Source organism: Drosophila willistoni (assembly GCF_018902025.1).
Source record: "Drosophila willistoni isolate 14030-0811.24 chromosome 2L unlocalized genomic scaffold, UCI_dwil_1.1 Seg196, whole genome shotgun sequence".
Classification (NCBI taxonomy): Eukaryota; Metazoa; Arthropoda; class Insecta; order Diptera; family Drosophilidae; genus Drosophila; species Drosophila willistoni.
The window spans coordinates 870,658-884,023 of record NW_025814048.1 but is presented as its reverse complement, the minus strand read 5'-3'; the positions used below and the strand labels follow the sequence as shown (position 1 = coordinate 884,023).

General features: G+C 36.1%; 1 protein-coding gene and 1 long non-coding RNA gene across 2 annotated transcripts in view; both read right to left on the bottom strand.

Annotated features, from left to right (window-relative positions):
• The window catches only part of LOC111519814, a 47,504-nt gene extending 37,735 nt beyond the window's left edge, over nt 1-9,769 (bottom strand). The window contains exon 1 of the long non-coding RNA XR_002724489.2: nt 9,463-9,769. This is a non-coding gene — a long non-coding RNA (uncharacterized LOC111519814). The remainder of the gene's footprint in view (nt 1-9,462) is intronic.
• Nucleotides 9,770-10,434: 665 nt separating this feature from the next.
• LOC6639812 (glycerol kinase) lies at nt 10,435-13,098 on the bottom strand. The gene is made up of 4 exons (XM_002062775.4): nt 12,921-13,098; nt 12,682-12,810; nt 11,243-12,608; nt 10,435-11,177 (listed from the first exon to the last, which is right to left on the bottom strand). The coding sequence occupies exons 1-4, from the start codon at nt 12,996-12,998 to the stop codon at nt 10,960-10,962; spliced, it is 1,791 nt and encodes a 596-aa protein (XP_002062811.1). The 5' UTR covers nt 12,999-13,098; the 3' UTR covers nt 10,435-10,959.
• Nucleotides 13,099-13,366: the final 268 nt, after the last annotated feature.

The window sequence follows — 13,366 nt, the reverse complement described above, 5'->3', positions numbered from 1 at the left end:
AGCTTGTTTTGCGGTTGCCTTTGCCAGTGAATTTCTACATAGTTGTTCGGTTTGTACCACTGTGGTATGTCTGTGTGTGTGTGAGGTTTCTTTGGCATTTTTCTTTTCGTTCCCCCATCCACCATTCTGCATTTTTTTTCGTTTCGTTGAAATTGAAAATGCGTGTAGTGTTTGGGTTCGACAACAAAATTGGCAAAAAAGGTAAACCAAAACTGGACTCAAACTAGCCACCATCTCCCTCTGTTCCACTCTCTCTCTCTCTCTTTTCACTTCTGTTTCGCCCTCGCCCTCCCACCTGTAGTCAAGTTCGTCTGGTGATAATTTCTGCTCATATTTTCCCCGCTCGCTATCCATCTCTCTCTTTCTGACGCAAGCTCAAATTGCAGCCAACTACAGATATGTATGTATGTGTAAGCATACATAAATACATAGTCTTGGTAGTTGTTATTACATTGTTGTTGTTGCCTCTGCGTTGTTTGTCAATTTTTCAGATAATAAAAACTAACAACTTGTGTTTATTTGCTAAACATTGACGACGGGGGGGAGCGGGTGGTGTAAAGTGGGTTTGTTGGGAGACGCGCCGACGAGCGGCAACAGGTTCGTTGACCAGACATCGACATGAAACGTCATTATTCGATGTAGTATTACAAAACCGACAAAAAAGTTCATGCAGCAAATCCCATTTGCCGTATATATGACACCCTGTAACTAGTTTAACAGACTGCTCACCTGATTGAACCCGTTACAATCGGAATTTACACAGTTACCAGCCGATCGGTTGCCGAAGTGATAACAAAGTCTATCGACTCGCAAAACTCAAAAATCATATTGCAGCAGCCACACGAGCATACCGCTTCTTTTTATTTTAATTATATACTTTTACCACATATTAATATACCCATTTAGCAAGTCGTGGTACAGGGTACCTAGTGAAAAATGTAAGAAATAATTAAGAATCTTGCAATGGTTTTTATCGTACTGATTGCTGTTGGGATAGTCAAGGTCATTTCTGCGACGATGAATTTGTCTTTTATGCTCTACTAATGAGGATGCGTGCCACGTCCAAACTGACAATTATACAAATGCACCGATGCGTGGACAAGAAACAAAAACAAGTTGGAAACAAAAATCGATCAGCCACATGACAATTACATGTACATATGTATTTATGTGTATAATAACAGGCAGAAAGTATTTAAATTATAGGTTGAAAATAAAAGTTACTAAACAAATTATTCTATATGTCGATGGAGCATTAGATAAAGGTTCCTCATCTCGAAAAAAATGGGAAGATATGGTACGTTTAATTGCAAATATTTGCATATTGATTGCTGACTATATTAGCTGAAACAAAAGCAAAATGAAAACGACTTTCAAAGTGGTTTGTGATAAAATGTTTTAAATCATTAGTAAGAAATTTAAGGAAATCATAAAAACCTCTGAGGAAATTACTAAAGATTACGAGTAATATCGTAAGAATCTATCTAAAACATTAGAATTAATAAAAAATAGAATATATAGACTACCCATTCACAGACCAAATGTAGGCCAAGCAGCATGAGTTATATTTCAAAGATGAGCTTTATTTGCATTTTGTTTTCATCAGTAACATCTTGAAAATTTCAATGAGATATAAAATACATGTACATACATATGTATGGCCAAGGTCACTTCGTTCGTGGATTATAATTGAAGCGTAATGTGATCCCATCAAATATGCGTTGTTGCCATTTTTGCTTTAAAGCTGCGTGAAATTTTAATTGAGTTTGAGTGAAAGAGGGACGGGTAGGTAAAAAATCCCAAGAAATTCATACAAAAAACACACATACATATATATGTATATATAAAGTAAGTAAAAACACGAACCGCAGCCACCAAACGGCACCAACACGACGACAGTGACAACATCAGCGCATAAAAATGCAAATGAATACAGTCCCCTGCTCAGTCCAGGCTTAGATGTGCCATCTAACCCCCTCCTATATTCATCCATCTATGCCGACTGGTGGTGGATGCCGAGGCTGAAGTCGAGAATCTAGCGACAACTCAGTTAAAATGTCAAAATTTATCTTGTTGCAATTTTCAAGGATCCAAACAACTAGAGAGATGGATTCCTAAGTAAATTACTAAATCTAAATACTAAATACACGTCGTTTTGGCAAGTCACGTTCATACATCTCCAAAAATGGATGAAAAAACAACACCATTTATGCTCAGCAAAATTCACGTAGAATAGTCATAAGAAAATGTACACAATCGGGCAGAGAGAAAAATTCATAGGCGGATCTTCAAGAAACTTATAAACATTAAAAATTGTCTATAAAAAATGTTTGCTTCAAGGATTTCTTTATATATTTCAAAAAGAGAGTTCTTAAACTGGCTATTGCATACTTTAGGGAGCAAAGTTGTCTCACTTCAGAGCCCTAAGTCCGCCATTTCCGTTTCTTAAGTGAGGTATACATTTTTTCTAAGAAACTAACTTTTGTACTCTCGATTCTTTAAGAGTGGACTTGTTTCATAATTTCTAATTGTTATTCAAAGACTTTATTGGGTGACTCTATGGACACACACACACACATTAAATTATGTACATACATACATACATATGTTTGTATGAGCTGAAGAAGCTGCTGCTGTTGGGAAGAAGAAAAAATTAATATTCAAGCAAAAGTCGAAATTGTTTTGCATATAAATTCGTATTTTTAGTTTCCTCTCCACATGCCCAAGAAGCTTTTCATTCATTCAGTTTTTCTTTTTTCGTTTTCTTTGGCGTTTGTTTTGTTTTTTTCTTTTTTTTTGTGTCTTCTTCTGCTTTGTTTTCGTTTATTTAGTTTTCTGTTTGTGATTCTTTTTGGCTTTGTATTTGTTATATGTATTGTTGTTGCCATAAATTCATGCCCCCAAAAAAAAATGTTGTTGTTGATGTCATTTTTTAGAAAATTGAACATTTATTCTTTGCACTTGTGAGTGAGTGAGCGAGAATATATAAGTATATAAGATTTTTGTATGCATTCAAAGAAACTTTAACATTCTTTTCATGCAATACAAACTCATTGTAATTTAGACAAAATAAACAAATAAACTTGAACATTTGACATTTTCATTTAGTTATATTATTCTTGCAATTGGTTTTTTTTGTTTTTCTTAATTTTCAAAATTGGCAATCAAATTACTATTACCACAAGTGATTTAAGTTAGATTTCTTTTGTCATAGATAAGATAATTTCCATAGTATATAACATGCAATTAGAATTGATAACAGAAGCTCCATTGTTAGGGTTTATTTATATACAAATATAATAATTAGCATTAGATGATATTATAAGCCTTTAAGTGAGCTGAGATGTCTTAGAGCAACTGTAAAGTTAAGTTTCTTCCCAAACTACATTGACATGAAATGCAACAAACTTTCAAGGATATTTAAAGTTAGTTTCGTATATGCAAGTAAATTTCCGGTAACTAGTTTTCTTTCCCACCGAAAGAAAATTCCAAAAAAAAACATGAAATAAAGTTCTTTTCAGTTTTTGTGATGTATTTTATATTTATTTTTTTGGCTCCTTCTGTTTCGTCATCTGCTTTTGCCAGTTTCTTTGCCATAAACAAGTGCCAAACATAAACATGGCATACATTTTTGTTGTTTCAGCCATATCACACACACACACACACACACACACCACGCACACACGCCCACAAACATTTCTGTCAGCATCTCCCGCATTTGTACGCCCTTTTTGTTGTGCTTTTATTATAGCCACAGCGCGACTATCAATAAAGTTCGATTTCTGTCTATCCATATACATATGCACATACATATGTATGTGTGTATGTTTGAATGTGTGTATCAATGTGTGTGCGCTTCTGCTTCACTCATAAATCAAGTTCAACTAAACAAAAAAGAAAAAAACAAAAAAAAAAATTTACAAAAAAAAAAACAAATAAATTTATGTTTGGCCAAGCTTACTACACTTTGCGCCAACCTTTAATCGACTTTCTGATACCCTTTAGGGTATAAGAGGGTAGGGTGCGAAATACCAAACTTCATTCGAGTTCTATTCTATTGTCTTAACAATAACCGAAACGAATTCGAAACTATCGTCTAAAATTACCTACGACACATTTAATCAATAAATACTATAAAAATTCATATATAAAATCCTTTAAAAGGACAGAAGAGAATCCATGGGCGAATAATATACATAAACTTAAAGCAAGTTTGCACTTGGGTAAAGGGTATATCCGGTATAGTCGGACTTGCAACTTATTCTTGCAACTTTTCTTGGTTCCGTTTTCTATCACGTGAAAAGTGCTGGCTCAGGACGACGACAACAACAAGGACGATGCCTGGTTTCATTCTACTAATATGTTTAGAGCATTTCGTTTACCTAGCTTCCTCTTTTGCCATTTTCCATTCCGACCGAAGAAAAAACAACTTTTTTGTTTTTTATTGCTTAATATTTCAAAACGTCTTTTCACCAAAGCCAATAAAAAAATGTTATGAGTCCTTTTTTTTGCCTGGCCCAACCTCAGTTGTCCTTGATACATACATACAAACATATATGCCATTTAGAGCAATTGTTTGCAGTTGTGCTTCTTAAGTTATTAAAAGATATTGCCAATTTTTTACTCTTAAACAATTTTTGTTTGATTTAAACTGGAATGCAGCATCAAGAGCTATAGCTATAACCTGTTTATGGAAACTAGATACAAATTTAATCTCAATTGAAGAGACATTCAGGTTCCAAATAATTTAGTTTACTTAATACACTAATTATCATCTCATAAAGTTTTCAATTTTAATTTTACTTTTTAAAACGATTTGTATCTCTTTGCAATCTGCTTCTACTTTTCAATATGCACTGCGTGTAACTATTCTATTTAAATATCACGTATACGCAACGTTGTACAGTTAAACTTTTTTGTACAACTTTTCAAACAATAAATTCTGTTGTAAATCTCTCAAATACCATTGATATGAAAAATAGCTAGAATTATTACAAATTTTAAAGATATAATCCATTAAACAATTTCTGTCAACAAAAGAAGAAATTTTAGAGTATAAGTCTTAAAGTTCTTATCAAACTCCATAGTTACAGAACTAGATCCTTTCTATTAAGAGTACCCAAAGGTCGACCTGATAATACAGAATTTAAAAAGTATCTAAAACTGTTTATGATGTATAAAAAAAGTGAAATATTTGTCTGTCTGTTTTAAATTTAAGACAAAAGTCAGAAGAGTTATCTTTTGGCATCAAGCTACGATTTTTTCGTTTTTGTTGTTACAGTGAAACCTCGATATAACGAATCTGAGGGGGATCGCAAAATTATTCGTTATATCTATTGATTCGCTATAGGTACTGAAATGTAAAACCTTAGTCCTTTCAAGGGACTTAACAAAAAATTCGTTATATTGGGTTTTTCGTTATAACGAAGTTCGTTATATCGAGGTTTCACTGTATTTCTTTTTCTTGGGATGTTGCAAAAATAAAATGCAACAAAAACGAGGTCAAGAATATGTACTAAAAATCCATGTATGTGTGTGCATTTGTGCGATAACGAACATGCGAAATCTTGCCTTGCCTTGCTAATGCTTTTTGAGGTTAAATGACATTAAAGACTAAAGCGAAACTAAAACCGTTGACATCTCCAAGTCATTTGTGAAAAGGAAGAAGATTGCGCTCATCAAAATGCCTACATACACTTGCACACTCGCACACTCGCACACACACACACACACACACAGTGCATATTCATACATATGTATGAATAAAAGGAAAGCAGAAGGATGGCGTGGAGAGGGATAAAGATAATGACGATGTAAGGTAAGGGAGAGGGCAAATGCGAGACGAGCTAGTGGGTGCACATACATATAAAAAATATAAAAGAGTTACGTGCCAAAGTCAAGCAAGAAAAAAAAAACCGCCAGTGAGTGTAGAAGGGTAGAGACCAGGGGGTGGCACAGCATGGGAGAGAACTGTGCAAAGTGCGCGTGACTGGAAGGCAAATGGCATAAAAAAGCTTCAACTGCCGGCAAAGGCAGGAATATCCAAGTCTCAAGGATAGAGAGGGAGAGAGAGAGACGCACAACACGGCCGAGAAAAGGAGGAAGAAGTCAAAGTATGCAAAAGGCTTAATGAGGGGGAGGTGGACGGTAAGTTCTACGCCGTAAAGTGGGTGAGTGGCGTTGACATTTTTTATTTTTTTCCTTCTTTCTTTTTGCTAGGGTGAGGAAAAGAGCTGCGGGGTGAAGAGGCGGACATGGCGATGTCATGCATAACAGATGCTGCCTCGCATACCTGGGTCACCTGCTGACCAAAAAGCAACAAGCAAACAAACAAACAAAGCGCGTCGTCCGCATGCAAATAAAACTATACACATAAACAACAACAAAAAAACAACAATTAGAGCAGCAGCAACAAAAAAAAAGCAAAAAACGAAACAAAACGTGAGGCAAAAGCAAACAAAACTTGAAAATGCCTGGCAAACAAACCATTTGGAGAGCAACTTCAAGAGAATCGCTTCAAATGCGGCCTGCTGACATCTTTATACCCTGTATACAAAAACACAAGCTTAAAGGGTGGGTATATTGAGATCTAAGAAAAGCCTTGCATGTAGGGAAGCAAGAACTTGAAAGGTGCGGAGGTGATAAAAAGTTATGTTCTTTCCAATTGCCTATTTTTGGCAACTAAAACACAGAAAAGGTGTGTAAGAAATATAATTAGAGCACACGATGCTGAAAAGATGAAGTTTAGAAATTTGTCACATGCAAACTTGACGATGATCGAAATGTAGGTAGATTACTTGCCTTTATTATTATTATTATTAAAGTATAGGATATAGTTGTAAACTATCAACCTAACTATATTTTACAAGCACTGGCAACTAAGGCCTTCGGCTTACAATTAGACGAAAACTACATCCATACACTAGCCTGGGATTCGAACCCGGATCCTCGTTGTTCAGTTACTAAATGACTGGGCCACTTAGACAACTCATCTACCGAGGACTGCTCTTGCCTTTATTAATATCATTCATGTAGAAAATAATAGAAATTATGTTAAATCTTAGAAAACACTGAATGATTTTTTAATTACTTCTTCCAACAAGTTAGAAAAAAGAAAAACCAATAAACAAATTTCGTGTTTTTTTAAGGGGATTAGAAGAGGAAAGCCAAGAAATCGTAAGTCGAATAATTAGCCAACTAAAACGTATACGCACGATCTGCCAGCTAAGATAATAACGTTTTGAATAATATTAGGGTAATCAATTGAAAGGTAATCATAGAATACAAAGCCTATGTAATGTAAAGCATCTGTAAGTCACTTAGTTAAATCGTATCGTTTCATTGCCAAACTATTTGCAAGCGTCGATTTTGTTTCTGTTTTCAGTTAACTAACTTTTTTTCGGATCACTGTCTTGCCGTCTGTTCCACATCTACATAAACACACTCGCACACACACACACACTCACACATACATAGAAAACCAATCTATCTACCACTTTGTCTGCCCCACATCAGCTTTTGCACTTGAAAGCTTGGGGGATACTACCGTTAAGTGCAATGTGTTTGCTATTGCCTAGCGTCCGTCTCCCTCTCTCCATCCTTTCGCCTTAGGCTCGCTATGCAGGCCCATGAACAAAAGCATCAACAACAACTGTAGAAAATATTTAGTTACCGTGGGCATTGCCTCTTGGAATTTGCCATGCAAAGTTTTGCCTTTGTCTTCCATTTATCTTGCTTAATCAGAATCAGAAATAAATTAATTGGCGTTGTACTGAATTCTGATTTGTTATTTGTATACAACTTGCATGCGGCTATTGGATCTATCCATACAGAATTTCCTATACCCTTACCCTAATTAAATAAAAACCTATGGGGAATTTAGCGACCTTTTTACACCCAATCACAACTACTTAATTGAAATTTTGTTATCAATTATTATCTTAAAAGAAGGATAAAGAATTGTTTTTATCTAAGCACACTGATTTACCAATCAAAGCTAATAGTTACTGGTTTCCATTTTCTTATACGTAGTTTGTACAAATATGCTAATTATATTTGCATAATAATGAATCTATTTACTTACATACATACATATGTACATACATAGGTAACAAATAAATATTTGTTACTAGCATAGTCGAGTGTGTATTGCCCTAGTTGATGAAGGTTATACTTAATGATTTGGCCAACAGTAATTCCGACTCACTCTGTTAACCTCTTTCTTATCTTTCTGTTTCATTATGTCAACTCTAAATTAACCCGTGCAAGGTGCTTTGACCCACACACACACACACACACACACATAGTCTCTGTTCTGCGCCCACATTTGAAGTTTATCTAATAAGATTCTCTCTCCGGATTTGGGATAACCAAGTGCACAATAAACAACAACAAAAAAGACAACCAACTTTGATGACTTTTTCGCGCTTTTTTAATGCACATTTAAATGTTTGCTTTTACGTAATAATTTGTTATTTTTATTGTAAGAACATGCTATGAATTGCTAATGCGAATCGTCGAACCATTTCAGAGGCTTTGACATGAACAAAAATAAAATAAAAAAAATCCAAGTAAAAAAAAAAGCGGGCAATTAACTTTGACGTCTCCTGACAGGGCACGCGATAAAAGTTATTGGTGAGTTGTTGGTTGAAGGGGGAGGGGTGCAGTGGTGCGGGCAGGGGTCGTTGGGGCGTAGGGACAAACAAATTTTAACTGCTCAAATGGAGCGTAAAATTGCAATTGAACTTGAAATAACTTGTCAGCAGCATAAGAGAGATAGAGAAAAATAGAGAGAGCAAGCAAGAAAGAGTGTAAAATGGAGTCAACTAGTGCAAAAGAGATGACAAGTGGCTGGTCAATTAGCCATAAATGCAGCACCATTTGAAGCAATCGAAACAAAACAAAAAAATTGTTTACATGGCGTAGTGTAACCGACTTGTAGTTGCCTTTTGAATGGTATACAAAGTGCTATTACAAGATTACATACATACATATGTATATACTAGACTCTGACTAAAAAGTCAGAGTTTAAATGCCGTCGACTTTCTAATCATCTTTAAGATTATCACGAATATTGATGCTGTACATATGTACATACATATGTATGTATTAATAATATTCATAATCCCAAATTGCACACGTGTCTCATACATATACCCTTTAAATTATTTAGAATTGTAGGGAATAACAAATTGTTGAAAAATACTCTCACTTTTCAAGCGGTCTATTACTCTGCCTCTGCCATAATCTCTTTCTCGCCCGCTCTTTCTCTCTCTTTCGCGGCAACGGCCTGCGCAACAACAACAACGCTAAAGGCAGAAGCAGAAAGAAAACAGCTGAGCGACAAAAACGGCGGCACACACACACACACGCACATTCAATCGCACATGTTCCATGGGCGTCTATGCTTTTAGAAAAATTAAGCCCAAAAAATGAATTATTAACAAAATATCTTACACTCACCTTTCACAGAAACAAGAATCGCAGTTAAATTTATTTATATGCGTTTTAAACATTTCTTTTCACCACTCGATGAAATACGCGCACCCACTAACACACTAGTCAATCTGTCTCACTAAAATTGTTTATATTTTATGCAAATCGCCTCGGTGCAATTAATTAGTTACCGCACTTGATTAATTTCTTGTATTTTTGCCCACGAATTTCGCCCGACCGCGGACCGTGCTTACATTACAAATACGAAAACAATACAACGGTTAAATTAACGAAACAGTTTACAAATTTTTGCTTATACTTTCTGCTTCAGAATATGTTTGAAACAACAACAATTTGGCGGGTCCAACATGTTGCAACTCGATGGAAGCATCCAACATGCAACAAAAGAGTGCAGTTCATGCAAAAGAGTTCCAGCTTGGAACAAAAGAGTAAAAATCGTGAAAAATACTACCAACATCAGGTAAAGGAGTCGAACTCGAGCAAAGAAGTCGAACAAAAGAGTCGAACTCGAACAAGTGAGTCGAACTTGAGCAAAGAAGTCGAACTTCGGATGGCGATGCAATCGATTAAGAGCAATCGAATACCATTTGTGATTCGCTAAAACAATCTGGCAGCACCATGGCGCGTGAATTAGATCTTAAAGGGCCCCAAATTAAGTTGATACTAATTTTAACTCTGCCGTCCAGCAAATTGAAAATCCAGAAAGCCGGAGTTTATTATATTATGATTAATTTTTTCATTTTATTGAAATTGTGTAATTATTTCAAACATTCCAACACACATTTAATTCAATACTACTTTTACATTGCAATTTTTAGTAGCCAATAAGATACCAGATTCTCCGATTTTTTACATTTCTTCAAATTAATTTAAAAAGAGATTTGGTTTTTGAAATCAAAATATTGTCATTAATGGCCCACAGGATAAATAGAGATATTTTTACTAAATTGTCTATGATATAACAAGTTTCATCAACAATTCATAAAATATATATATAAATATTATTTATTTATAGTTTTATGAAGCTGTTCCCTACATAATTAATGCATTCAACCATTCCACAGCTTTAACAATTGTCTTTACGACTTTGTTTTGTGTAACTAAAGTTCATTTGAAATAAATACAGACTTAATAAACAAACTTAAATTTACAATATAGACTTATATATAGGAGCAAGCATATAAATATAATATAATATAAAACTATACATAATCATATTGGTTGCAGTTTGTGTTTGTTTGTTTGTGGTATAAAAAAATTGAATCACAAATGTTTGTTTTGCTCTATAAAATAGAAAAATTAAAGGAATTCCATAGACTTAGAAAATATAAACAAAAGTAAACTGTACAAATTTAATGCTAAACTAAACCATAAATTTTGATAATGCAACTAGTTTTTTTTTTTTTTTGTAGTTTTGTTTTTCGTCTTTCGTTTTTTTTTTTACTTTGTTTTTGGTTGACTAGATTTATCTCATACCCCAAATTCCTAATTTCATCCCTAACTTTAACTCAAGGGATTGTTTTTTAGGTAGTTGGCCAACAAAAATAACGCAAAGGAAGTGGTTATAAATAAGCTTCCCGGCAGAGATCGTCGTATAGAAAAATTGGGATCATGTTCACGTTGAGCAAATAGCTCTATATCCGATTCGTAGGTCTCATAATTGTTCCAGTTAAGGCAACGTTTAACTGCATAGTCCCAGCGACGATAAAGCAACTCACGTCCTGATAAAAATCAATACAAAAAATGTTATAAATTTTGGTTTTCGATAATTTGGCAGAGTACTCACTATTCGGTGTGGTTGTGGGAGCATAGACATCTGTGGGTGGCGCATACATTTTGATGGCATATTCCAAACTGACCGCTCGCATTGTAATTCCAGCAGCTATCATAACACCCAATCCCGATGGCGAAGTAGTCTGCGGCCTCTCCAGCATATAACCAATAATATCTGATATAAATTGTACCAGATGCGTGCTCTCGGCATAATCCCCGCCAAAGGTCAATACAGGCTGCATGCGCGAATGATCCCAGTTGGGTGTATCCTTTTTAAATGCCTGAAGTACTTCATAGATTTGAAATCCTGTAGCCTCATATGCCGCTTGGGTTATATTCTCCGCTGTCGTCTGACTGGTTAAGCCCAAGAGTATACCCCTAGCATCGTAACGCCAATAAGGAGCATATAGACCATGAAATGCGGGAACAAATGTTACCTCTGATCGTTTGGCAGCCAAACCGCATTCCACATTCAACATAGAAGATGAACACGAAGACGATATCATGGAACTCTCCCCCAAAAATGTGGTTAGTGACTCCATTACATTGTCATTGGAATTGATTTCGGTATTAATCTTCAGACGCTGGCGTAACCAATTTACTGTTGATCCTGCATTGGAAATGGCCCCCTCCAGAGTGTAGCATGTCTCCGTCTGCGCACCAAGTTTATAAGCAATTCCACTAATCAGTCCATTTTGCGATGCCAACAATTGTCGTCCCGTATTGAGGAGAACAAAGCAACTGTCATCCAACGTGCAAATATTCTGTCCCGGCTTTAGGCACAGTTGACCCAGCATAGCAGCCGGTTGTTCACCCATAACTCCAGCAATGGGCACACCCAGCAATGGACCCTCCAGCACATAGCCATAGATCTCAGAATTGGAACGTATACGGGGCAGTATATCGATTGGAAGTTTAAAAAATTTACATAGTTTGGCATCCCATTGTTGGCTGGTCAGATTCATTAGACCCGTATAGTGAGCATTGGTGATATCTGTGGAGTGTATTCCAACATTTACGCCGCCCGTTAAATTCCATAACAGCCAAGAGTCCAAAGTCCCAAATAGACATTTATCTTCCTCAATTGTTTTGCCCACTGCAGGAACATTTTCTAGTAGCCAACGGATTTTCAGGGCGCTAAAGCAGCTACTCAGCGGGAGACCACTGCGATGTCTCACATAGTCCACGTTATTATTATTATTATGAAGACAAGTCTTCAGCAAGGGAGTAGACCGAGAATCGCACCAGGCGATGGCATTATGTAGGGCCTGACCAGTTTGTTTGTTCCATAGGACAGTGGTGCCTCGCTGATTGACTATACCCACGGCTATGATGTCATGCGGATTGATTTCCAGTATAACCAAATTCTTATAGGCAATCTAAAACCATAATAGACGTTCAATTTTAGACGATGATATAATCGCTCACAGACACACGCATCCAACCACTTACCTCTATGCACTCTTGCATCGATTTGTATATCTCGGATGGATCGTACTCCAACCAGCCAGCCTGGTGAACTATTTGACGTAATTTTAACTCATGGAAAGCCAGTACTTCTGCATTGCGAGTGGAATAGATCTGCGAAAAAAATAGATTTCTGAGTCAGCTGGTTGTCCAAATGTCGTGTGTGTGTGTGTGTAGGTGTGCGTGCTGGCATGTGTTTGTTTGTGTGCATTTTGGCTGCTTACCAGAAAACGGCAATGCGTGCCGCTCACGTATGAAATGCCAATGAGTGCTCCAAATCTGCCATAGCGACCGTTATTCATAATTGTGTCTCCCGACTCACAAACATGTGCCCACTGATGCCCGTGTTGTGCCGTGTGCGGTGTCTCTGTGTGTGTGTGTGTGTGTGTGTGTAAGTTTTAAAACAAAAATCCCAAGCCCAAGCCGCGTTTTTATTTGTTGTTCTTGCCGTTTCAGGGAGTGCGAATCTGATAATCATCGGGACGCCCTAGTGATGTAAGAAATTAGTGATGACACTATCGTTAAATGGGACAGGGCTACAGGACATTTTATAAAAACTCAATGTGAAAAAATAACACAAAATCTTTACCTGAATAAAAATCGAACTATGACAAATTTGGAAAATATTACAAATCGTTTATTTTACTTACCAATTAATCTGTCTGTCATC

Bases quoted from the DNA above. Each gene is read 5' to 3' on its own strand.
- LOC6639812 (XM_002062775.4), bottom strand. From the start codon at position 12,998: ATGAATAACGGTCGCTATGGCAGATTTGGAGCACTCATTGGCATTTCA. The intron at 12,609-12,681 runs GTAAGTGGTTGG...TTATGGTTTTAG, and splicing joins CGATGCAAGAGTGCATAGAG to ATTGCCTATAAGAATTTGGT. The intron at 11,178-11,242 runs GTGAGTACTCTG...GATTTTTATCAG, and splicing joins TCCCACAACCACACCGAATA to GACGTGAGTTGCTTTATCGT.